We start from the raw sequence: 26,311 nt of genomic DNA, 5'->3' as shown, positions 1-26,311 counted from the left end.
GCAAAGTCACAAGTTCAGTTATGTGTGAAAATGTGCCTGTTTAGAGACATGATTGCTGGTTTGCTGAGGTGCCACTGGAGTTGGGATGTGTGGTAAGAACATAGTGTTTTGTTGGAGCCCAGAAAAGACTCCTGTTTCTAAAAAAAAATTTAAATTTAAATCAGAGAACATTGTCCTCTTGGAGTAAGAATAAAAGGTCAAAAGTACCTCTTCTGAAAATTGATGAGGAAGCCTTTGGGCAGAAGTAAGGCATGCTGGGATTGGTCAGCAAGGAAGGCAGCAGCCACACCACCAAAGGAGAGCAGCAGAAGCCAGGGGAAAGGGAGACAGGAAAGGGTGGGAGAACGGAAAAGAGAAAATGCGGGCAGTAGGGTGTGAGTGGAATTAAGATTGGAGGCGGGGTGGGGATGGGATGGGGAAGAGGAGGCATCCCCACCCGATGTCTCAGGCAGAGGCCATGTTAACACTGGTTGAGTTCCAAAATATTTAGACAAAGATGGGAGAAACAGAATCCCAGGGTTTCCCCCTCAGCTTGTTGGAGTTGTGTAGCCATGGTAACTGTCCCTCGGGGGGGGGGGGGGGTGGAATGAGGAACACCTGTGGATGCTGAGCTCTAATGGCTGGTTTTCTTCCTGGCTTCTTTTCTTGCTGGTGGTGGCTGCTCTCTCTTCTCTCCCAGCTTTCTATGGGAAGGGCGCTGTGTTTTGTTCCCCACAGGATGCTGATCCAGGTGTGCCTGTATTTCTACTGTAAGTTTTTGTGGCGCTGCATGAAGTTCGTGATGCGGAAGCTCACAGGAAGGTGTGAACTGCAAAGGATTTGCTACAGCACCAAGCCTGGAGCGTCTAGAACCATGAAAATTGGTGAGCGGGGAGTGGAAGGGAGGGCAGAATTCACAGTTGGTGGGACTGAGAAAGCAATATAATATTTAAATAAGTCATATTCGAACACTTATAATTCATTATAGCTAATGGCATTTGTGTGTGTTATTACTTCAACAGAAACATCACTGAGGGATTCGAAAAGTAAGGTAAATAAATTGTTTTCTTATTATTCAGTCAATTTTCACTGAGGGTCTTACTTTGATCATGGAGCATAAAACCTGTGGAGCAGGAGATGGCTCAGCTGGTAAAGGTGCCTGCCACCAAGCCTGGGCTTGATCCCCAGGTTCCACAGGGAGGAACTGACTCCTCAGGCCGTCCTGACTTCCACTCCTGCTGTGCAGTGTGTGCACTCCACACAGATGTGCACATGATGAAATAAAGTACTTTATGACAATAAAAACTAAAATTGAACTTGCAAGAACAAAATAGATCACTGACAAAAAGCTAATGTAGACAGGAAGTAAATGTATCTTTGCATATATGACAGTTTCTAGGCAGACTTGTCAAGTTTAGTCTATGTAAATTAACTCATTTTATACCACCTCTTAAATCATAAAACAAGAATATAATAGCTGGGCGGTAGTGGCACATGTCTTTAATCCCAGCAGTTGGGAGGCAGGTATATCTCTGAGTTCAAGGCCAATCTGGTCTACAGAGTGAGTTCCAGGACAGGCTAGAGAACCCAAGTTGGATTCCCAGCACCCATATGGGCTCATAACCATCAATAACTCCAGTCTGGGGGGCTCTGACGCCCTCTTCTGAACTCCAAGCGCACTGCACACACATGGTGCACAGACATACACACAGGTAAAACACCCATACATACAGGGGAAAAAAAAACATTTAAAAAATAGTACACAGTTGACCATCTACATAAGAGAAAAATATGCTTTATTTTGCAAGATTTTTGATAATTTTACCTCATCTTCTTTAACTTTGGCGACCTTTAGACTATGTCCCCGGGGCCCTCATTCTATGAAGTGAAAACAAAGCCACGCCAGTGTACTATAAATAGCTTAATGACGACATGAAGAATAAAGCAAAGCTCAAGCCTTCTACGTGCCTGCTTTATGTCAAATACCTCGACTGGGCAAATGGCGCTACCCCGGCTGTGGAAACACAGAAGGCCCTGGGATCCAAACACACTGTGTCAGTCTGTTTTGAGTGCCTACTCTCATACAGAGGTGTAGAATTGAAGCCTCCATCCCGGGGTATGTAAGCCACTGCTGCTAACAGGAGAAACTGATTGAAAGATGTTTTCTAGCTGTTGCAGACCTCAGTGAGCGTTCACCCCGATGCCATCGAAAAGACTATCGACGACATCATGGAGCTGAAAAACATCAACCCTGACATCAACCCACAGTAAGAACTGGACTTGCATGTGAGAAATACAGACCCCAGATCACATGGCTCGCTCTCTCTCTCTCTCTCTCTCTCTCTCTCTCTCTCTCTCTCTCTCTCTCTCTCTCTCTCTCCCTCCCTCCCTCCCTCCCTCCCTTCCTCCCTCCCTCCCTCATCAAAATAATTATCTGCAGTGTTTTGACTTTTAGATGAACATTAAGTAAAATGGAGGTGCTTCGTGTATGTAAATGGTAATGACTTTAGGCTTCTTCTGGTTTGTAAGCTTATGGTCCTGTCTCCATGAGACGAAAAGGGGCAGCGGGGAGAACTAATATCAAAACACAAGATCAAGGAAGCCCATTCATTCATCTTCAGGACATGACTTGATTTTGGTGCTTTACATTAATTGCATATATTCAAATCATAAGTGTGCTTATACTGATTCTGCTCTATCTAGAATATGCCTTCAGTTCCCTCATGAATATTCCATCATGCCGGGCTGATAATCTTGGAGACAGTTCCTACCTGCTTGTCAAGAAGACAGGCATGCGTGGGAGGAAGAGATGGTTTTTATATGAATACTTCAGAACTTTATAATTTATTCCTCTCATCTTGGAAGTATTAAAATGCATTTGGCAATGTTCGTGACATTTAAAATTAGCTTTATATTTTCCACTGGGCACAGCAATTTTTTCAGTAGAATTTGGACTTTAAAGGCATTAAGGAGAATGAATTCTAAATGCAGGTATATTTAGACACAGCTTGAGGTTGTTAACAATCAAACTGTCTTGTAGATCTATGTGCATGAGGGCATCAAATGTCACAGACTGTTAATAATAAAGATGGTGCCAGAGTTGAATGGGATTTCAGAGTCTGCTAGGTGTTGCTCTTTCTCCATCTATCCAAGAGCTTGGTCAAAAAACTCCATTTGCTCCTGGTCTCTGCAGCAGCTTCTTATAGTCTCATGTGCTAGTAAGTTTTAGCTTTGCCTCATTCAGACGTTAGGGTTGAGTTAATTATGTAATAAATATAGTTTTAAATTTTTCTCATGGGGTGGAGAGATGGCTCAGCAGTTAAGAGCACTAATGCTCCTGCAGAGAGCCTGGGTTTGGTTCCCAGGATCCAAATGGCAACTCACAGCTACCTATAACTCCAGTTGTAAGGGATCTGATGCCCTCTTCTGGCTTCTGTGGGCACCTATTGCACATGGTGCGCACACTTTCACTCAGACACACACAAATAATAAATGATCTTTATTAAAATTTTAAAGCTGGCTTTCACTTTTATATTTTAATTAAAATATAATTATATCATTTCCCCCTTCCTCTCCTCCCTTCCATCCTTCCCGTGTTCTGCCCCCTGATCCCTCTCAAATTCGTGGCTTCTTTTTCTTTAATTATTATTGCTACAGATATACACATAGATTAGATATATTCAACATGCTATCCATTCACAGCAAACTGTGTACCTTATGAATCAGAAGCCATGCCCCATGAGAGGGAACTGAAGGGATAGGGCTTTTTCCCCTAGCCCTGTAAATGAGACTAGAACAGCGGTTCTCGACCTGTGGATCTTGACTATTGGGGGTCAAATGACCCTTTCACAGGGCTCACATATCAGACATTCTGCATATCATAAGTTTCTGATATTAAGATTCATAACAGTAGCAAAATTACAATTATGAAGTAGCAATGAAAATAATTTTATGGTTGGGGACACCACAACATGAGGAGCTGTATTAAAAGACTGCAGCACTAGGAAGGCTGAGAACCCCTGGACTTGAAGAGTAGACATCATAAAATAATTAGGCCTGGGGGGAATGGTGGAGGTAAATCTGTTCAGAGCACTGAATTCTGTCCACTTGGTAACAACAACAACAACAACAACAACAACAAAGCCAAGTTTGTTTCCACACAGGAAAGTGTCCAGATGTGTAGAGTGGTTGGACTCTGGAAGGAATGTTGCGGAGGAGAGATGTCCCTCATGGCACTCCCTCCGCTCTCGGGACACTATTCACAGGCGTGATGTCCCCACAGCCACCGTCCCCACAGCCACCACAGCTGCCCTGTGTTTCTTCTATTTCGTCTAGAAAAGTTTCTTGTTCTGAATCCCCTGAGCCCACTCCCTCTCTCCTTTCTTTCTCTCTCTTCCTCTCATACACAGACTTTTGAAGTAAATCCAATATACCCGCCTAAATGGTCCCTAAGAGTCTATTGTTTTCTGTTCTCACATCTTTCAAGCCACCTTCCTGAAGGCCTTCCTTGTTCGTTTTAAGCCAAACAGTTAAACTTGCACTTAAGAAAAAGCTAAAATGAAGGGAGAGGATTTTCACAGTTCAACAAAATTGTGCTTCTAGCCAGGCATGGTGTGAGCCTGAGGCAGGAGGATTGTCTAGAATCTGAGGTCAGCCTGGGCTAAGGAGTGAGAGTTCTAAGCCAGCCTGGCCTGCAGCATGAGACCCTGCCTGGAGAAACAAGGAAAGAGAAAAAGGAAGGGTGAATATAAACATGAATATGCGTTCCTGAATATGTATATGAAACTATTTACATAAAAACTGCTAGCCTACATGCATCAAGGGAGCAAATGCCAACGGCACATGGGTCCGTTTTTCCCACACTTGGTTCTTCTGTACTTTAGGCTGGGAATCTCTCTCCAGGCTTGCCTTCTGCAAATTGTGGGTTACAGAAACCTCATCGCAGATGTGGAAAAACTACGCAGAGAGCCCTACGATTCCGACAACCCTCAACACGAAGAGATGCTTTTGAAGGTGAGTCCTTCCCTAACGTCAGTTAATGGCGACCAAGCTCTCAGGCCAGGCAGTCTCTGTGCATTGAGGATACAGATCTGAGTAAGACATGGGTGCTGTGACGGATTGGCAAGGCTGAGTTCTCTTTCTGGTTGGGGGTAATTTTTTCATCAGAAAATTCATATAAGAAATTAACTTTAAAGTCAGTTGACTCTTATAATCTGAGAAAACATCAGAGGTTATTTCTATGGGGGAGTGGCACCTCGCACTTGGCTCAAGTTTGGATTGTTTCAAATGTGTTGAAGGCTGCAGGAGAAACGAGAAAGCATTTGTCAGAGTGTCATGGGGTTTTTACTTACGACTCTAATGCACATCAAAGACAATGAGGTTGATTTCTCCTTCAGCAATAGCCCTCTGGGGAAATTACCCAAGATCCTCCTGCTGACTATTTATTCATGTAACTTGGCAAATGTTCAAAGAGGAGGTAAAGGTTTTTTCTTGGCGCACTGAGACTGCCAAGAAGGTAATGTGGAGTTGTAAGTACTTCTTGCTCAAGTCTTAGGAGCTCTGATGCTGCATCATCAGAAAAGAGCAATAAAACATCAGTAGATGAGGTCAATCAAGTCCAAAGAATAAAATTCAGACCACCATTTGGAAGTGCTAACTAAATTAAAACATTTTAGACATTCACTTCTAAAAATAGATACTCTGCTGGCATGGAGTGCTTCTGTCTCCTTCTAAATTTCAAATAGGCAGCCACAAAACTAGGGGAGGGACTGGAGAGATGGCCTGGTCAAGAGAGCATGCTGCTTAAAGTTGCTGGCTTTCAAGTGCCAATCACACCTGCTCCAGGGGATCTGATGCCCTCTGCTGGCCACTTCAGGCACCTGCACTTATGTAGGGGTAGTCATACACTGATACACACATCTACGCAATTAAAAATAAATCTCAGAAAATGAAGGAAGCCTTTGTTTATCTGCCTTGCCTTTGTTTAGCTGAAAATGTCAACAGATGTAAGCTTTTAATGCATCTTGTGTTTTGTGTGAAAGAGTGCATGTTTTGTGTATGCAAGTACGTAGGCTGGTGATTCATTTGTCTCTACTAATTAGTGCTGGATCTGAGGTGATCATTAAAACCTGAAGAAATCTCATTCTTGGCAATAGCATGCCTTCTTCTCTTTTTCTCCTGTTAATTTTAGCTAGCCTGTTAGCTGAGTTCTGCCTTCTCCTATTGCCGGTCCCCCTGACCATTTTCTGATGGAGGTTGTCAAACTCACCAAAGTGATTTAATAGCTAGGATCAAGGTGAATGAAAATGAAACGAATCAGCATAGTTGACAGCCTGGCTATCCGTGTCTGAAACGCTTCACAGGCCGAGATAAACTCAAAATTAGCTACTGGCATTTGAATGTCTGCTCTGTGACTTGTCTGGTTTATGAGCTGGCTTATAGTAGGTTTTCAGCATAGAAGGGAGGTGAGTTAATGACTTACTGTAACTCCTTAGTGTATTAGTCAGGGTCCTTTAAAGTAACAGGACTGACAGGATGAATATGTACTTTAAAATGGGGTTACCAGCTATGGGTCAAGTAATCCAACAACGGCTGTCTCCTGATGGATCCCGCAGTGGTCTAACCCACCAGACTGGATGTCTCATGGGTCCCAATCTGGTGCTGGAGTCCCAGGGAATTCCTAGAGAACTGCCACTCTTCATTCTGTGAAGAAATCCTGAAGCAGCTAATAGAATTGGTGGTTCTAGCAAAGGCCCAGGAACAGGACAGATGAACTTGCCAGCCAGAGAGAGGACAAGCAGGCAAAAAGCAAAAGCGTCCTTCTTCCATGACTTTTTATGTGGGCGGCCACCAGAAGGTGTGGCCCAGATTTATGGTGGGTCTTCCCACCTCAAGTGACCCATCTAGGAAAACCCCTCACAGGTGTGCCCAGCTGCTTGGGTTTTTGTTAATCCCAGATGTGGTCAAGTTGTCAGTCAAGACTAGCCGCCACACTTAGCTTTTGTATAGCAGTGCTTTCTCGTCAGGACCGCCAGCCCACAAATAATGACACAGAGACTTATTATTAATTATGAAGGCTTGCCCTCTAACTTAGACTTGTTTCCAAAGAGCTCTTATAACTTAAATTAACCCGTATTTTTCAATCTACTTTCTGCCACGTGGCTTGTTCCCTCGTCTCTCCACTGCACGTCCTGCTTCCCCTGTGCCTCACTGTCAGTCCCTACCGCTCTTCTCCTGAGTTCTCTCTCCTCCTGGAAATCCCACCTATTCTCTCCTGCCTAACTATTGGCCAATCAGCTCTTTACTAAACCAATCATAGTGACGCATCTTCACACAGTGTAACAAATATTCCACAACCTATATGCTAAGAACAGCTGAAGACGGCACATAGCAGGCATCCCAATCCTATTTCTTAGTTTCGCGTCTATTTCAGCCAGTGAAATCCAGTATGTCAGACACACGTGACTAGTCGGGTGGTTCTCAGCCTCTGTGTGAAATATATCCACGTCAGACACTAGTCCAGGGGTTCTCATCCTGTGTGTGAAATACTCTCCCATCAGACACACAACACTAGTCCTTGGGTTCTCAGCCTGTGGGTTGCAACCCCTTGGGGATTCAAATGACCTTTTTACAGGGCCACACATCAGATATCCTGCATACCAAATATATCTGATATTACAATTCCTAGCAGCAGAAAAATTACAGTTATGAAGTAACAACAAAATTATTTTATGATTGGGGGTCACCACATAAAGGGTCTCTGCCCTCAGCAGGTTGAGACCCCCTGAACTAGTCTGTTGACTTTTATCAGTGGCTGTGATTTGAGTATGCACGTGCTCTTATTCTGATGTCATAGCTAAAGAATCACGTAGTGATTATGTCCTTTATTTTAGAGGCGAGAAAACTACATTTATTTTAGTTCAGGCGGACTGACTATCACCTATCAGTAAATAAAAAAGCCAGAACTATTTACCATCAGGTTTGCCACTTTTTGCTTTTTGTTTGTTTGTTTTTGTTTGTTTGTTTGTTTTAAGAGAAAGTCTCACTATGTTTTTGCGAGGTGGTCCTGAACTCACCATGTATGTAGCCAAGTCTGTCTTTGAGTTTGTGGCAATCCTCCTGCCTCAGTTTCTAAAATGCTGAGATTGCAGGTGTGAGCCACCGTGCCTGGCTCTGAGTTGGGCCCTCTTACCCTTGATTTGCAATGTAATCAGAACATGTTCTGATCTCCAGAAATCCCTATTATCCACACGGTACAGCAAAATGTCCCCAGTGGGACCGTACCCATTCTCCTTGCCTTCGTCTCCAGTTTGCCTATTACAACCTTGTAATTCTGAGCCTGACTATAAGACTCTCCCCTTCCGTCTTCTTTGTACTGACAGAGAGGTTTCTAGGAGACAAGTCTAGCCATTAAGATGGATTAATATCCCCAGACACCTGTAACCCCAGCACTGGGGACACAAGGCAAAGATGACTGGGACTCAAAGGCCAGTCTGGGCTATGTGCAAGATGTTTTCTCAAGCAAAACAAAACACCTTCAGACTTGCTGTGTCCTATAGTAGAGTCCATATTGCTCGGAACAGCACCTCAACCCCTTCCTGGTGTACCTCTCTCAGCTCTATCTGCTGCATCCCTGCCCATTGCATACGGAGCATCTCACCATAACTCAGGCTAGGCCGTGACAACCAAGTGCCCAGGAATTTGCTCATGTTCTTCTCATTGTTATTCATTGTTCTCTCAGAAGAAGCCACCTGGCTTTCTTAATCTTTATTCACTGGATTTAGAAATAATTTCCCCGAACACACAGAGGAGAGATCTTTATTCTGCCCTTCTGGGTAATTGAATTCCAGGTATGAGAGCAATGGCATCATAATAACGAAACACTGGCTGCGTGTTTGCTGTGTTCTGGCTACTCCAATAAATTCTGCACTGAGTTCCCCATTTATGTTCTGACAATAACATTGTGCTGATATACTGTATTATCTCCATTTGGAGAGGGGGGTGAGAAAACAGGCTCCGCGGTGGCCGTGCAAGCCCACGTCACTAAAAAGTGCTCCCACCACTGCACTGCAGTGTCTCTTCAGAGGAAACCGTGCCTAGTCTCCTCGTATCTGCAGAGCCTGGCCAGGGCTGGTGGATGACTGCCCCAGTTCAAGCTTCGTCTTTAAGATGATAGCCCTGCTTCCTACATCGCAAAATCGTTTAGGACAAGCATCCACAAGCAAAAGTACATGGGCCACATTTACCACCCATTTTTATTAGTGTTTTATGGTCACATAGCCTTGTGTGTGTTTCTGTTGTCCCTGTCTGCTGTCCTGCTAGGAAGACAAAAGGAAAAGTAGTTACGGCAGAGTTCACACAGCTCACTGCCCGGAGTAGCTACAAAGACTGTGCGCAGAGTCTGCTGCCCCAGTTTATAAGCTCAGCTAACCCAGGCGAGCCTTTAATTCACGTTGTTACCAAGGCTGACCTTGAACTCCTCATCCATCTGCCTCTACCTCCCTTGCGCTATGATTTCAGGCACATCCCACCGTGTCTCCTCGTCTCTGTATCTTTAGATAAGTTGACCTGGCATGCTGTGACACCAGCGTAAATATTTTATCTGATTAAGAAGTAGTATTAGAGTCGTGTCTATAATAACAACAATGAAAGTGAACTGCAGGGTTGCGGGAGGGGGCGCACACACGTGCAGGTGCATGCGCACAAGTATGGGCACACGTGCTCATTTGTGCATGTGATTGTGGAGGTGAGAGGTCACCCTCGGGTGTCGCTCCTGAGTCCACCCACTTGCTTTTTTGCGACTGTGTTTCTCATTGACCTGATGCTAGCAAATTCTAGAGTTCCCCCTCTCTCTCTACATCCTCAGAACTGGAATTAAAAGCAGAAGCCATCACTCCAAGTTTTTGCACAGAATTCTGGGAATCTACCTCAGGCCCTCATACTGTGTAACAAGCACCTTACTGCTAAGTTCTCTCTCCACCTCTGAACTGCAGATTTTCACCTGATTTTGTATTTTTTGCTATTACTATACTGTACATTGTGCCTGGTATGTGACAATTCACAATAAAGCAATTCACAATATATCACTCTTCTGTTGAAACGTTAAGATTCACCTAATATAAAATAAACATTCAGAAGGTTAACTATTTCTAAAAGAGTTGGAAGAAAACACAATATTTGGGCCCGGGGGAAAAGGCTGTTGGCAAAGCACTTACTGTCCAAGCATGAAGTCCTGCAGTTTGAATCTGCAGAACCTTGCAAAAGCCAAGTGTGATGGCATGTTTCTTCAACCCACAATCCAGGGGAGGCAAAGGCAGGAGGTGCCTTGGAGCTCATTAGCCAGCCAGGCTAACTGAACTGGTGAGCTCCGGGTTGAAAAAAAAAAAAATAAAACAAGATAAAGAGCAATTGACGAAGACCCTCAATATCAAACTCTGGCCCCACTCAAATGAACAGACATGTGCACACATGTCCACACACACACATAACACACCACACTCTAACACATACATATACAAAATACACACACAAAGAAATAAAATATAATATTTGGATTTATATAATATTTGTGGGGTTGGAGAGATGGCTTTCTGCTCTTCCAGAGGACCCAAATCCGATTCCCAGTGTCCAAGTCAGGAGGCTCAGATCTGCACATACCCTTAAACATTACATACTATATAGAGCCATGGATTGCAATCCCTGCCGTCTGTCTACCTAGCTCTATTATTATGATGTGTGCCAAACCTAGTTTTCTACAGAAACCTTGGAAAATAAATAAAATTTATAAAACAGTAAAGAGTATAATGTTCTGAATTTATATTTTCCACTGGGATATAGTTGATTTTGGGTGAAATTATTTTAGGCAACTCTTCAAGTTGACACTGTATTTTGAGGCTCACTCATGAGCACTGCCAGTGTTCCTTTATCTAGTTGTATGGTATTTGCTCTCACTCCCGTCACACATGAGACCTAAAAGATGAAACTTGAATCAGTGTGCTGTTGTTTTTATTAATGGTGTCCACGCTCAGTTGTTGGTGGAATGCTAGAAAAAGGTTTCTGTGGAGTTGAACAACAGGTGACCTCAACATTTTCCATTCTCCTTTTCCTTTGTAGTCTTAAATAGTTTAGCAACCCTCCCAAAAGAACATTGTTGTAGGATGTTATTTATCTCTTTACCTCATTGATTAGGAACAAAATATAAAGGCTTAAAACACTAGAATATACATGTGTGCATTCTATTGCCTTCAAAGCAACAGCCCCATAACAGCATTCTACAGTTCACTCTGGAGGAAAGAGTAAAGGTGTTTAACCTCCTGCTCTTATTATGAAATAACATTTTTGCTTTTTTGGGTCACCTTTAAAAACTGCTTTTGTAATATCTGTTCCTATACTCAGCTTTGCAACGCTCCTTGTAAGAATACAGCTCACAGCATCTGAACCAATAAGACAGGGCACTTGCATGAGCACACCCAAGAGTGGCTCTCTTTTCTTCCACTGCAGCTATGGGAGTTCCTGAAGCCCAACACGCCCCTGGAATCTCGGATTTCTAAGCAGTGGTGTGAGATCGGTTTCCAAGGCGATGATCCAAAAACGGATTTTCGAGGAATGGGTCTCCTGGGACTTTATAATTTACAGTGAGTAGAATAAAGAAGAGTTGAGCATTAGAGCGATGTGCTGGTATTGAAATGCCAAGGTAGAACTATCACTTTCAAAAGCCACGTCCCAAAAGACTCCAGAAGAATATTCAAATCATCTGAGGGGAAGCTCGGGTTCAGACAAACTTGCCAGCACCTTGCCCGTATTTCAACAGACTTCATAGAATTTTGAAAGCAGCTCTTAGATATGTATTTTTAATTTTTATTATGAAATCTTCAAGAATATTCAAAAAAACTTTTATATTGATAATCTGAATTCAGAAATTTCAACATTATTTTTAGACAAAAATATTAATAAAAAATCCTATACTGTTTGTCATTTCACCTCTCATATTTCAATATGTACCCCTAAAATATATCAATGCTGGCCTTAAAATGGCTCAGCAGAGAAAATTGGTTGCTGCCAAAGGCCACAACCTGAGTTTGAGGCTGGAAACCTACATAACAAAGCTGAGCACCGACTCCATTGTCTTCTGACCTCCACATGTGCACAGATACACACAATAAACATAGGTCTAAAATTACTGCTTGGAATCTTCCTGTAACCCCCCATTAGATTTGTGTGATAAAATATAGAGTCATACATTAGTAATTTGAGTTTATAATATAGCTTTATTATTGTCCTGTTAAATACCTTTTATGAAGTACTTTGGAGGTGGTGTGAGTTTTTATGTTTATTAGGCAGAAATTTCACTTTCTTAACATCCCTAAGTTCTGTGAGATGAACCCAAATCCAGTGTGACTGCCTTCTAAGAAAGATGCATTTGATCTGGGCATTGTGGCTCTCACCTGTAATCCTAACTCCTGGGAGACAGAAGCTAGGGGATCAGGACGCATCCTTGGCCGTGTAATGGGGTCAGTGCTAACCTGAGCTGCAAGATGCATTGTCTTAGAAAAAAAAAAACACAGGGAGAAAGAATGGATAGAAGGACAAAGGAAGGGAGAGAGAGAAAGAGAGAGGGGGAAAGGGGAGGGGTGGGAAGGGAAGGAAGGACCTAGAGTTCTCTCTCCCTTTCACCATGTTACTTCTCTCAGGCTTCTGCCTCTGGGGTCTTCCAATCACAGAACCACCCACCCCTTATCTAGAACGCTGGATTATAGGCTTGGCTCTCTGGGTAGTAACGAAATTTGTAATTAAGTTTTCAAGTCTGTTGGCTCTGGAAGAGAGGTGACCTCATGCCAGTGTCTACCTCTGGGTGCCAAGAGGCATCCCCCCAGGTGAGGGTGGCTGTCTTACGGACAGTGCAATCATGATGCTCTTTCCCTCTGCCTGCAGATATTTCGCAGAACGGGATGCCACAGTGGCTCAGCAGGTCCTCTCCGACTCCCTTCATCCAAAATGCAGGTAATTGTTCCAAATAAAAGATGGTTTAGGTTTGGGATTTTTCGGGGGGGGGGGGGATCAGTAAATAGTGTTTTCCACATGGATCTATAGAGAATTGTTACAGGAGAGCCAGCTCACTGGAGCCAAGCTGTAAGTGCTCTCGCTAGCCCTTTTGACAGGTACTAAACAGGAAGGCTAGTGCTTCAGATACTCACCTCAGGACTTAGAAGGTAGAGATGTGTGTCAAGAGTGTCTAGGAAAATTGAAAGGTGAGTGTGAAGGGACAGACATGGAGGAAAGAATTCAGAGACAAGGGAGTGTGGTGTGGTCATAAGGTAGAATGGAAGTCAAGGCCCCACAGAGAAAGCTGGGCTTTCTGAGGCTCTTTTGTGTTAAAGTTCAGGGCTATGCTTGCATTTCCATTTACTTGATTTCTTTTCTTTGACTGAACACGTGAAGGGATATCACTAAAGAGGAAATAAGGTATTTTTCTTTGCTTTTTTGTGTTTTGTTGATTTTATTCTATTTTAGAACCAATAGTATAAGAATTTCTAAAATAAATAGATTTGTGAAAAACCACTTTTAAAGGCAAACATTCACCAACTTTTAATCTGATATGGTTGATCACTTGTCAACTGCATTTTTATTAGCTAAAATCCAGATTGATCTGCTCTAACGAAAGGGTCGAGAAGCCAGGGTTATACCCACTTTGAGGGGCATATAATCCCTTCCTCTAAAGAGATGCCCATCTCACAGATGTGACCTGATCTCCTCAAGGAACATTTTATTTGAGAATTTTCTTGCATAGTGAAAATTTGTTCTTCGATTAGTAATTATGTTTGAGACACGGTCTCATTATGTAGTCATGGGTGACTATCTTTACGTAGCTGTGGATAGCCTAGAGCTCACTATGTAGACCAGAAACCCACCTGCCTTTACTTCCCCAGAGCTGGGATTAAAAGCTTGCCTCACCACTTCTGGCTTTGATGGATGTGTTTCCAATTTGATGATTATAAATAGTAGTTAATGTATGAGGCAGTGGCTCTTCTGAGAATTCCTCCTATTTTACTGTCCTGGTCCCACTAGATTATTTTTTGTCCTCTACCTCATAGCACTTAGTTATTACTGGCTAAATAAACCTCAAGTTATACTACAGTAGTCTTAAAATTCAGGAATTGGTTGACATGGTTTTATTTCCCTGATGTTACTGTTATCTTCCTCCTAACCCCAGTTGACTAAGGTTCATTAAATTATATTACTTTCCCAAACTTACATTTATAGTCTTTTATGAGATTAAAAATTCATTTTCTTTGCTTTCATTTATTTCAAGAAAAACATTAAAATCATCTAGATGTTTCTTGACAGACTGTGTGATCAACCGCAAGCTATTTTGGCTTTTAAACTGTATCTTCTGGATTGCATAGTCCTGCATTGTGGAGCCTATAAACTCCTTCTAACTAAAGCTGGCTGAGAGTCTGTGTGTGCTTCCAAGTGATGTTTCTCAGATCAGAACCAGGAGTCATGGATGCTCTTTGGTCCTGGGGTAGTAACAATAAGCTTAAAATATTTGGGGGGTAACTGTGGAAGGGAGATGAATTTTGTCAGTGACCAAGCAAGGGGAGGGTAGAGAGAGGCTCCACAGTCGCGGCTCCTTCAGTGGCCCTCAGAGAGACTTAAGGCACTGTGGACCACTCTTTAGGAGGCTGGCCTCTGTGTGTGTGCTGTGAAGTAACCTAGTTTATCCCTCAAGCTGCAACCCAGTCAAAGAGAAAGACGCTTTTGTATTCATTGCTTCCAGCTGATAGTGGAGGTCACCATGTCAGAATCAGAATGTCTTGGGAACGCTAATCTATTTCTTATATAATTGTCTGAAATTTTGACCAATTATGGTATCAGCATAGCTTCTATCAAACCCTGCGCATTCCAGGTATTCAGCAGTGAGACATGGATGTATGTACTAAGGACATGTTCCCAGCTGTCCTTCGGCAACCATGATACATTGCTGCTTTTGGGACTGATCATAGGGTCCTGAGTAACTTGAAGGATAAAGGTAGATGCGATCTTAAGTGGAGAATTCTGCCTGCTTATTTTTGTTTACTTGGGGACTATCTTATAAGTTATCAAATGAGTGGAAGCTACTTGGCCTTTTATTATATTTCAAATACAAAGATTTTATTTAACAAATACAGACACAAGATTCCATTTAGTAAATATAGACCTGATGTGGACTTTCAAAGCTTTGTTGGGAAGAAAATGGACCTTACAACATTTTTTTAACTCACATGCAACTCAATTCATTTTGAAGATGAGTCTGGGCAAAACTCTCCTGGGTGCTGCTTTAGTTTACTCTGTTGGGATCACACTCTAAAAATAGGAGAGATGTTTTAGCATGAATTCCAGCAGCTATTTGGCATCACAGCCAACCGTTCATAGAGTAGGAAGCTCATTTGTGTAAATATCCATCGTGTACTATGTTTCTGTGATTGTGTGCTGTGGTAGTACGTGAGTGTTTGCGGTGTATCATTTGCCATCTGTTCTAGAAAACTCTCCTTTTTCCCCTCCTAGATGGATTTAAAAATTGTATGTAGCGTCCATGCTAAAGTTTGCTTTTGAGACAAGGTCTTACTAAATAGCCTAGACTAGCCCAGAACTCCAAATCTTCCTGCACTGGCTTATGTTAAAACTGTTACCTTATATTTATGTACACTATCTAACACTGATCAGTTTGGACATATCAACTCTAAAAGCAGCAATACATGTTGGGATTGATGGGATTCAAGCAGTGTGCTATCATGTCGCGCTTGTACTGCTGCCTATAGCAGTGGTATAGTCAGGCTGATTAGTGCAATGATAGAGGTACGTGTACGAGGAGTTACTGGTTTAGTATAAGCATTCAAAGAAAGCAAGGATAAATTAAATATTAAATGTTCGTTTCTTTATTCATCCTTTCAGCAAATTCAGCAAAGCAGAATGGGAAAAGAAAAGGATGGATAAAGCAATTGGGTAAGTGTGGGACCGCACGTGAAGACTGTCAGCCCTGGCCCAGGGACAGCAAAACTAGGTTCGATTCCCAGCATCCACATGATAACTCACAACTATCTGTAACTCCAGTTCCAGAAGACCCAACGCCCCTCTCTTGCCTCCATGTGTACCAGGCACTCACATTGTCCACAGATATGCATGCTGAAAAAAATCAATACCCATAAAATTTAAAAAAATGTTTTAAATTTTAACATTAAATACCTGACAACCTAGCTTAGCAGGTAAAAGAACTTGCCGCCAAACCTGATGACCTGAATTTGATCCCCGGAACCTATATGTAGAAGGAAAAAATGCTCCAATTGTCTCTTGGCTCCCACACATGGCCGTGGCACATGAGGTCACATGCACACACACAAATAAGTAAGCAAACACATTGATAAATGTTCTTAATGGCCTATTCCATTCAGAAATATTTCTATGCTGGATATACAAGAAAAGAGAGAATTTAAGAATTCTGTTCCTTTTTCTGTAGAAGAGGGGCATAAAATATACCTTATGGTATAAAATATGATAATACCTTAAAACTTTCTCGCATGAAATTTAAATTTAGAAAAGCACAGAAAATCAGAGCAGGACTCAGCCACCAGCCCATCCTGTCACTTTTGCACACTCATAGTAAGGACTCACCGTTTTTCATTCTAGATCTTTCCCCCTACACCTATGTACACCTACGCTAAATCTCGGCTCGCTCGACACAGGTGTCTTGCTTTAAAGTCTCAAAGAATGTAATTTTAGTTAGCCGTAAAATTACCATAATTTGGTTAACACAGAAACTGCCATAATTAATTTCTCTAGGAATATTTTTTAGCATATTTGGTGGTGTCTATGTCTTGCCATGACAAATCATGCTATAATAGATAGTCTTATGTATAAACTTTTGTCCACTTCAGATAATCACATACCGTATGTTTGAGAGTAGAATCACCAAGCTAAAGCATGTGAATTCTCAGTTCTCTTAACACATGCTACGGAGCCCTTGTGGTAGAATAGAGGGCGAGACTTTGATATGGAAGAGATGGACAGCTGGTTTGCCACTCTGGTGGTCTAAGAGGAATGTGGAACTCGGGTTGTCGGTTTTTGAATTGCTTATATCCCTATGTGCAACACTTTTGGTTTTTGTGGGTCGTACCTGCAGGTACTCCTTTGCAATTGTGGGCATCAATATCACCGATCTGGCATATAATCTGCTCGTGAGTGGTGCTCTAAAAACCCATTTCTACAACATCGCCCCCGAAGCACCGACGCTGTCTCACTTCCAACAAACGTTCTGTAAGTGTCCTGTTATTCAGTTGTCAGTATGGATTTCTATAGAGCCGACAAGGGTCAAAGCTGAGAAATCATTGTGATGGAGCTACGTTAGGCCCTGGAGGAAGTTTAACTTTGTTGTCTGTTTATTTTCTCCTTTAAACACCTATGCTTATATTTCTGGGTATCATGGATTTTTCTTTTTCTCAGCTCTTATGTGATATGCCTGTGTCAACTTCAGGCCTGACTTTTGTCTGTCTCCCTCTGATCTAGCACAGCTTAACACTGAAGAATGCAACTCTAAAGACAACTTGAGTTGACTGCCAGGTCCAATGTCTTGACAGAAATGAGATTCACAAGGAGATTAGACAGTGAGGTTGAAAGAGTTGCCTAGAATGTAGATCCAAAGGGTACTGGTGAAAAATAAAGATAGAGGTTGAAACGTAAAAGGGCCTTGTGGGACGTATCCTACCTGAAGAATGAGGGTGTCACAAAAAGGAGAAACTCAGGGAAAGGAAACAAATCTCCAAATCAAGGGGAAAAAAACAGACCAGCAAGGTGGCTCTGTGGATGAAGGTACTTGCTGCCAAGCCTGAAGATCTGAGTTTGATCCCAAGATCTATACAATGGAAGGCGAGGACCAGCTCCTGCAAGCTCTCCTCTGACCTCTCCACACACAGTCTCTCTCTCTCTCTCTCTCTCTCTCTCTCTCTCTCTCTCTCTCTCTCTCTCTCTCTCTCTCTCTCTCATGCTAAATAAAATAAATATTGTGATAAAACTTTAGGCCTGAAGGATAGATTTTCATATTTTAAGTTCTAAGCACCCATATAACAGATTAAAATCTACCAAGCCAAGGTCTATATCACTGTGAGATACCTGACACTGTGGAGAGATGATGCTGAAAATTTCTAAAACTGTCACGCAAAAACTTTAGAACCAAGACCACAGTGGACTTCTCAGAAGCAGCCTTTTATTCTCAAACACAATGGAGTATTGACTACAAAAGCTTAAGGTAGCACAAAGGGAATATGATTTACAATTTTAAATTATATTCCCAAGCTAATTTATCAACCAAATATCGAGTATCAAAATAAGATAGCCTTTTTTTTAATAAACATAAGGTCTTAAATATTTACTTAACAAGGAAACTCCTGAAAAAATACATTGTTTCTACAAAATAAGAGAGTAATCCCAGGAAGAATAAATGAATCCATACAACAGGAAATCTTTCTAAGAGGAAAGCAAAGGGAATTCATAGGTGAAGGAAAGGGGCCCTCCCAAGAAGGGTCCGTGTAATAGGCTGAGAACAGATCTAGATTTGACCAAGTTCTGGAACTGAGCAAACATCTACCATGTTCAAACACATCTAGAATGCATTTGGCATCCTTACGGAAATGGAAAACTAAGTAAATGAACAAAGAGAGCAGCTAGACCTGGTCAAAACCAATAAGGGGCTGAGTATGGCTGGGCAGGTGAACAGGGGCTAGAACCACATCTTCTGTAAATACAGGGTTAAAAACAGCCCAGAAATGGAGTGCAGTGTGGCTGTGGTGCTGGAGAGTTTGGCAGTCAGAAGGCTCACCTGGAGTGATGCAGAGCAAGGACTAGGGTAGACGGGGCTACCTCTTCACGGTGCTTGATTTTCCCATCGAACTATATTAAGCTATCTGATGCCAAATGATGCAAGTATAATTGGCAAAAAAAAATGAAAAGGGTATTCTTTTAAAGAAGTACTTACTTTATAACTTGTTAGTAGAAAAATCTAAGCTCCTCACATGACGTTTTATAGCTCCCATTTTGCCCAGTTGGTGGTTATATTCACTCCTGTAACAGTTCTGTCCCCAACAAACATTACTGGGTTTTGACGGCAGATCGGGGTCTATTCCGAGGAAGACTGGCATCAAAACAAATAAGTACACTATACTTGGAAGTAAAGATACTGTTTCAAAATGCTGCAGAGACATATGACTGTCATCACTCACTGAGTCTGAAGCAGAGAGAGCTCCCTAAAGCAAATGCCATTTTCAGTGAGAACCAAAGGCTGGGTGGCAGAAAGTAAAGCAACGGGCACTGAATGGTACAGCCAGAGACGTGGTGAGGACACAGGCCATAAGACAGGCATGTACAGCAGATCCAAACAATACAGTGGAGAGGGTATGACTAGCTATGACACTGCGCGGGCGTGGTTAGATATGATACAGGAAATTTAAGAGCAGAATTTGGAATGGAGGAGCTTTAAGCCATGTTGGAGAGCACACACAGAGCACATGCATAGCTAATAACAAACAAAATCTCTTGCACCATGATTTTGTTAGCCTTTCATAAGTTGCCTTTTTCTATAGTTTCCATCTTGGGGAAATCAGGGATTGTAGGAGAAAACAGGATGAGTTTAACTTGAAGCAAATGGAAGGTAAGTTCCTTTGGGGAAATCTATTCAGAGCTACAAAGTGGACATTGCTGTGAGAAGTCCTAGAAATCTGCTGAGGTGGAAGGGTTCTGCCTGCAGACTTTGAATTCATCTGCTTGGAGTTAAAAATCAGAACCACACCGTAAATGACATCTCCCAGGGAAGAAACAGAGTTAAAACCAAGAAGAATTGACATTTAAGGGTAGGAGATGTCTTGTTCGTTGCTGTATGCTCAGCCTAGCAGAGTGTTTTGTAACTCTATATTGACTGGTGGATGGATGGACTGACAGAAAACATACTATAATATTGTATGAGACTCTTTTCAGGGGAAAAAAGAGGGTGTAGCTGACCTGGAAATGCTTTAGTCTTACCCAACTGATAGGTTTTTCAGAACAGTCCTAGCCCAGATAAGTTAGCATGAAGCAGTATTTCTTATTTCCCAGGACACTCTTCGGGTTTTAGAAAGAGCAGCAATGACCAACAGATTAGATTATGGTCAGAGAGAGCGGGTGTCTTCAGAAGAGGCCAGCCATGCCCTGGATTCATTGTCCCTCCACTGGGCATGGTCACTTCTGCAACCTCCTCTGTAATACTCTTGCAATTATCTGTGTCCTTGCACATGCCTCTACTCTCCCCTAACAGGAAGCAGTGAAGCAAAACCAAGACACATTTGAGCGACAATAAATATGCGTCAGGCTTCAAATGGCAAGCCAAATTAGTATTCAAAGCGAGTGTTTCATCTAGAGGAAAGGCAATAAGAATGTAATGGCTCTATTGTCCTGACTTTACAGTCTTAGTCAGTGAATGCTGCGCTGCCAAGGCTTTGTGTTGCAAAAACGCCATCCAATCAATCAAAAGCTCAACTGAACACACAACCCGACAATAATGGGGTAAGGTTAGGTATAGCGAGCTGAGGGAAGGACGAGCGCAGAAGAGGGGGTGAATTATCTGTTCCTTAACCTTCAGTGGAGAAAACTGTTAACACAGGAATAACCCCGCCCCCCAGGAGGCAGCCTGTAGAGACAATGGGAAGATGGCCTGGTTCAGCCCTGGCTTCCAGCTGTTAACTGTGTGAGCAGGCACCATTCAAGCTTCCTGGCTGAACCTAGGTGTCCATCTCTGTAAGGTGGAAGTATAAAATCTGCTGCAGCGCTGGGGAATGATGAAATTGGAGACTAGAAGCAGTAGATTGACTCCGCTTTCTCCCTCCTCTTCCTCCACTACTGTTAGCTTTCTCAGCTAACAAATCATTGTCAGAAATTGAATACCCATCTCTGTCTCTCTCTCTCTCTCTCCAAGAGACAGAGAATTAGGAAACATGAGATCCCTACCTTTCTCTCCATCCTCAGCACCCAACAGTGTATCTGTTACAAACATAATTGGCAGATGGGGTGACCAGACAACTGGCCAAAGGAATATTTGAATGTTGTGTAATAAATGAGTGGAGTTTTATGATGTGTACTTTGGAAGCCAGGTCACCATTCTTATTGCAATCATGTTCTATGGTCTCTACTCATTTTCCTGATAAGATAGGGAGAGTCCCAGGGAATCTGCCTATAGGATTTGCTTTCTACTTAATCAAGGAAGTATCCTGAAATTGGTATCAGATTATGAAGCACCATCACCCTCCAAAACGGTCATTTGTAATTGTGTGTACAATAGAAAAATGAGGGAAACAGTTGTGTCTGAGTGCTCCTGGAACTCCATACCTTCAGAGTATGATGCCAGGGTATCTGCATGCTGTAGAAAAGTGGGTATCTTTACGTGCACTACAAAAAAAAAAATAAGTCATTCACTAAAAGGAGATCGAGATGCTACATATTGTGACTTGATAGTCCATATCATACCCGTGTATCAGTTTGTCGCATGTACCATATAAATACAGTCAAAAATACAATTGAAAAATGTGGTTCCCACAGTACCTGCTTTCTCAGTGTCAGTGGAAGTATGCTAGTGAGACTAATGGGATGGATGCCCCATGGATGATTTTAATTTTTACAATATTAGAAATCTGACTCTCCTAGCAGAACAACTCAAGTATGTTTATTTGAACTCAAAGACCAGTTGGGAAAAAAAAAGTGTTTGTGTTTTATATATTAAGAAAAGAAGAAATTATGAAATCTCATTCATTTCTTTTATAACCATATCAATTGAAACATTCCTAGAAGGAGACCGGGGGGCGGGTGTGTGAAAAGATGGAGTCTTCTAGATCTTAGGTTTTAAACTGCAATGACAGAGATTCATCTGGTTGAATCTGAGTGGATCTGTGTGTTTAACAAATTACCCCCCAGGCTATTCCTGAGATATTTTAGGAGCTTTCCAGTCATGAAATGGACAGAGGATTGAGTTCCTGTGGGTGAGTAGGAGACAGGGCTCAGGAGAAACAGTGCTGTCATCACGTATAGAACGACTAGGACAAAGGGCCGCCATCACTCCGTGCACGTGAGCTGTGATGGGGAGGCTAGATGCTTTTACCCTGCAGAGGAGATGAGAGCTGGGCACAAAGCACACTGAAAGCATCAGAGGATTAGATTTGGTCCATGAAGTATAGGCCAGCAGCTTTCTATACAGGGATCTTCTAAGACCCTTGGACTGAAGCAGGAGGATTACAAATTGAAGACTAGCCAGGACACCATACCAAGGCCTTTAAAAAAAAAAATCCCCTCATCTATGTAACTGTCAGTGTTGTTCCTAGAGATACCTAAGCCTGGAATCAGCCTTGGAGCCCTCAGGGGACCCAAGGGTGAGGTGAGTGGAAACAGAAGGGCAGCTCCCGGGGTGACGGTGGACCTGACCCCCAGTTTTCCTGGTAGTCACTCCAGGCCGCTGGGTAAGGGGAGTGAGTGCCTCCATCAGAAATGTTAAGAAGCAGTCTTGTCCATTGCCCTGAAAGAAATGGAAGAGGGATGGGGATGCAGTTCACTTGGTAGAGTGCTCTCCTACACACCCCAGTCCTAGGTTCTCTCCCTAGTAACACACAAACCAAGTGTGCTGATGCCCTGGGGGGTAGAGGTAGGAGAGTCAGCAGGTATCAAGGTCCTCTGCGACATAGCGAGTTCAAGGCAAGACTGCACGGCAAGACTGCACGGCAAGAGACCTTGTCAAAAGAAAGAAAAAATAGAAGAAATGGAACAGAACAGACAACCCAAAGTAAATGCAAAATCTTTTCTCCTAAGCTTGAGTGACTGAGTCCTTAAAAATGTATGAGCGTGCCTACACAGTCAATGAGAGGAGGAATGAGAGGTGTGTGTTTGTGTGAACTGGTCACCCGGTCACCAGCAAGCAATGTGTTGGGGAGGGACACCTCCACTATTGTGCTATAGTGAAACATGAATTTGATGTTTTGAAACTGTTTGTAGGATTCTGTTGGAACTGATTCCATCCATTGTTAGCAGCCAGAGGAAAAGCTGTTGGCTTTCCTTGGTTGTTCAGTTGAGTAGGTTTGTTCCCAGTTCTCTCCCAGTGCCCCCATTCTTTCCCCTGCTCATCCCTCCTGGGTTTTCTTTATATACGAAAGTAAAAGAGCTGAGAGCCCAACCAAGGTCCCCTCCAGAATTCTATCTGTATTTCCTGGCACCTTCTCAAGTTAGAACAAAGAATAACTTGTATAACATTCACCTTTTCTTTTCCTGAACTGGGATTATTTCCTTTTTTCTAATTTATAGAGAAGTCTGCCATTGCATTGGGATTTACTACCTCAAACAAATATATAATATTGCTTTTTAATGGAAATATTCACATTTCAATTATTTTAGATGTGTGTTGAAACAAGCAATGGGATGGAAGGAAGGATAAAATAGGGAAGAGAAAAACAATAAACAGATTCTTGCTTCAAATGCTTAGCATTTATTCCAAAAACTTTCAACTCCAGAGTGTTCATAGATAACAACTTTGAAACACAAAAGCATTTGAATATGGAATTGGGCTTTGGAAGGAAGTATTATTAGCAATTTCATGAAGCTCGATCACGAGTCTGTGTAGCTTAGATTTGATTTATAGTTCTTACTGTCTCATAATAGGTGGTTAAATGCATTTGTTTGATGTGTCAGGGTAATTTAAAATTTTAGTTAAATTGAGTATCAAGAGGACAAAAGGCAGAGTGGAGTAATTTTGAAAGACTGAATCACTGTGTAATTTAGTTGGGAGGGAAGGATGAAGGAGTCACTGTCAGCTTTTTAGAATAAGTTATTTTATAAAGTGAGATTCAAATTTAAAAAAAAAGAATAAGTTCTGGAGACAGGGTGGCTCACTGTATAAGGCACTTGCCTTGCAAACACAAGGACCAGAGCACAGATCCCCAGAACCCACACAAAGACCAAGTAGACTTGATGGCCCATCTGCAGTTCCTGTGCTCAGGAGGCAGAGGACAGATCCCCAGAACAAGCTAGATAGATAGACTAACTGAAGTGGCAAGCCCTGGGTTCACACTGGAGACTCCACCTCAATATATAGGATGGAGAGTGGACACCTAACACCTAATATTATCCCCGGTCCCTACAATGTGTGCACATGCATGCGCACATACCCACATTCCTGCAACAAACATACACAAATAAATGTAGTTTTAAGTATTTGAAAATATTTTTTGAAATACTTGAAAATAAAGGCATGGTGGCCCATATTTTTAATCCCAACATTCAGGAGGCAAAGGTAGGTGGATTTCTGTGAACTGAGGCCAGCCTGGTCTACACAACAAGTTCCAGGTCAGCCAGAGCTACATAGACCTTGCTTCAAAAAGGAAGGAAGAGAGGGAGGAAGGTAGCAAGGGTGGAAGAGAGAAAGGAGGGAGGGAGGAAAGAAACCAGACATCAAAGTTGAGCTGGAGAGATTGCTCAGTGGTTAAGAACTCTGACTGCTTGCTCTTCCAGAGGATCCAGATTCGATTCCCAGAGCCCACATAGCAGCTTACAACTGTAACTCCAGTACTAGGGAATCCAGTGCCCTCTTCCGACCTCCAAGGGACACAGCACAGTGTGGTGCACAGACGTACATCACAGGCAAACACTCATAAACATTAAAAAAAAGTTTAATTAAGAAAAGAGAATATGTTCCCAATGTGATTCATATTCAAGAAATGACAGAATCGGTTTGCCCTCCTATTTAGTGGAATTGAAAATGTCTCTAATGTTAGCAGCAAAAGGAGAAAACAAAATAGGCAACTTGGTAGCTTCTACTCCACTGGTCATAATAAACCCTGGTGTTTCGTGTGAACTCCGCAGAGACTGTTGCTTTGGTCTAACTCATCCGCAGGGGTTTGAAGTGTGGCTAAGGACTATCTCACCGTCTTGTCCCTAACAGGCTATTTGATGCACGAGTTTCACAAGTTTTGGATCGAGGAGGACCCCATGGACATAATGGAATTTAACCGCGTGCGGGAGAAATTCCGCAAGAGGATCATAAAACAGCTGCAGAACCCAGACATGGCACTGTGCCCGCATTTTGCTGCATCTGAGGGTTTAATCAACATGTAGTGCCCGCGCCGGTTTCGATGGGTCCCTCAGAACACTGCCTCATTGTTGTCTTAGGTCTCTGCTTAGGTGACAGCTCACACACCGAATGCACATAGTGATTATACATATATAAATATATGCATGCCTTTTGGTACAGTATTTTCATCTCTTGGTCATAATTCCAAAATCCCCCAAATACCACTCTTTCTGGGGTATCTACCCTCCAGTGACTGCTCATATTGTGGCATTCTGCAGTGTTAGCATCTGTCCTTGACGCCCAGCTATGGAGAAAGTTTTCTATTTTTTTAGATTTGTTCCTCCTCTCATCGTTCAATATTAAAAATGTGTAATAATTCTCTAGCTGTAATTTGTACGTAGGAGATTTAACTGAATCACATTCTGTGTTCATATTTATTAAAAATGTTTCATGAGGACTGCTGCTAGCTTCTCAAACTGGGTTCACACTTGGACCCCATTCTGGTAAAGCATAAGACTTTCAAATAATACAGACAGACACATGATAAGCCAAACTCTTCCTGCACATATAGCTGCACTTCACCAAAATGTAATGAGGCTATAAGAAATTAGCTTAAATAGGAGTCATCCTTGTGTGAAATCCGGCAGACCTGTAGCCTGACTTAACTAGAGTCGCGACTGTCCTGTAGCCATCAGGATAGAAACTTAGTTTATTCCCATCACTCCACGGCTTGGATGTGTAAATATGTGTATGATGCTTGGAGCCCCAGAAAAGAAGCTATATCCTCCCAAGGCTGCAAAGGGGTTCTCACTGCCTGCCTCTTGCTGAACCCAGAGTTAGCCCTTAGCGCTACCCCGATGCGAGCATCTCTGCTTAGGGGATTGAGGTCTGACTGGTTTGTTTTCTAGGTTGAGGGGCAATATTTTAACTTTTTTTCAGGAAAATGTGTTACAACAAAGGAACCTGAGCAATGATATCATGCACTATTTCTTGAAATTAGCATCCTTATAACAGTGGAAGAAGTTGCTTGGGAGAAGAAAAATGAAATCATCCTCAAACTAAGAATCATCTTCAAAATGTGATTTAGTTTGGAATTATGATTGTAGTCTGTTGAATAGTATTTACCATGGTATTTCATACCCATGGTATTTTATACTTTGGGACTATCGATTTTAGTATTACTAGATGTTTGTGTAATCACTTGCTTATTTAAATGACTTTTGAGTACTGCCT

The 26,311-nt window shown here is 42.3% G+C and overlaps 1 protein-coding gene across 1 annotated transcript; it reads left to right on the top strand.

Moving 5' to 3' along the window:
- The first annotated feature begins 718 nt into the window (after positions 1–718).
- On the top strand, positions 719–25,122 carry Elmod1 (ELMO domain containing 1). Its single transcript, XM_038323848.1, has 10 exons — positions 719–863; positions 1,002–1,030; positions 2,149–2,246; positions 4,863–4,992; positions 11,479–11,612; positions 12,910–12,978; positions 13,417–13,440; positions 15,910–15,960; positions 17,135–17,268; positions 24,950–25,122. Exons 1-10 carry the CDS (start codon positions 719–721, stop codon positions 25,120–25,122), a joined length of 987 nt encoding a protein of 328 aa, XP_038179776.1.
- The last annotated feature ends 1,189 nt before the right edge of the window (positions 25,123–26,311 follow it).

Source organism: Arvicola amphibius, chromosome 3 (assembly GCF_903992535.2).
Source record: "Arvicola amphibius chromosome 3, mArvAmp1.2, whole genome shotgun sequence".
Classification (NCBI taxonomy): Eukaryota; Metazoa; Chordata; class Mammalia; order Rodentia; family Cricetidae; genus Arvicola; species Arvicola amphibius.
This window is presented reverse-complemented; position numbering and strand designations above follow the sequence as displayed.

Bases quoted from the DNA above. Each gene is read 5' to 3' on its own strand.
- Elmod1 (XM_038323848.1), top strand. From the start codon at position 719: ATGCTGATCCAGGTGTGCCTGTATTTCTACTGTAAGTTTTTGTGGCGC. The intron at 2,247-4,862 runs GTAAGAACTGGA...TCTGTACTTTAG, and splicing joins AACCCTGACATCAACCCACA to GCTGGGAATCTCTCTCCAGG. The intron at 11,613-12,909 runs GTGAGTAGAATA...CTCTGCCTGCAG, and splicing joins CTGGGACTTTATAATTTACA to ATATTTCGCAGAACGGGATG.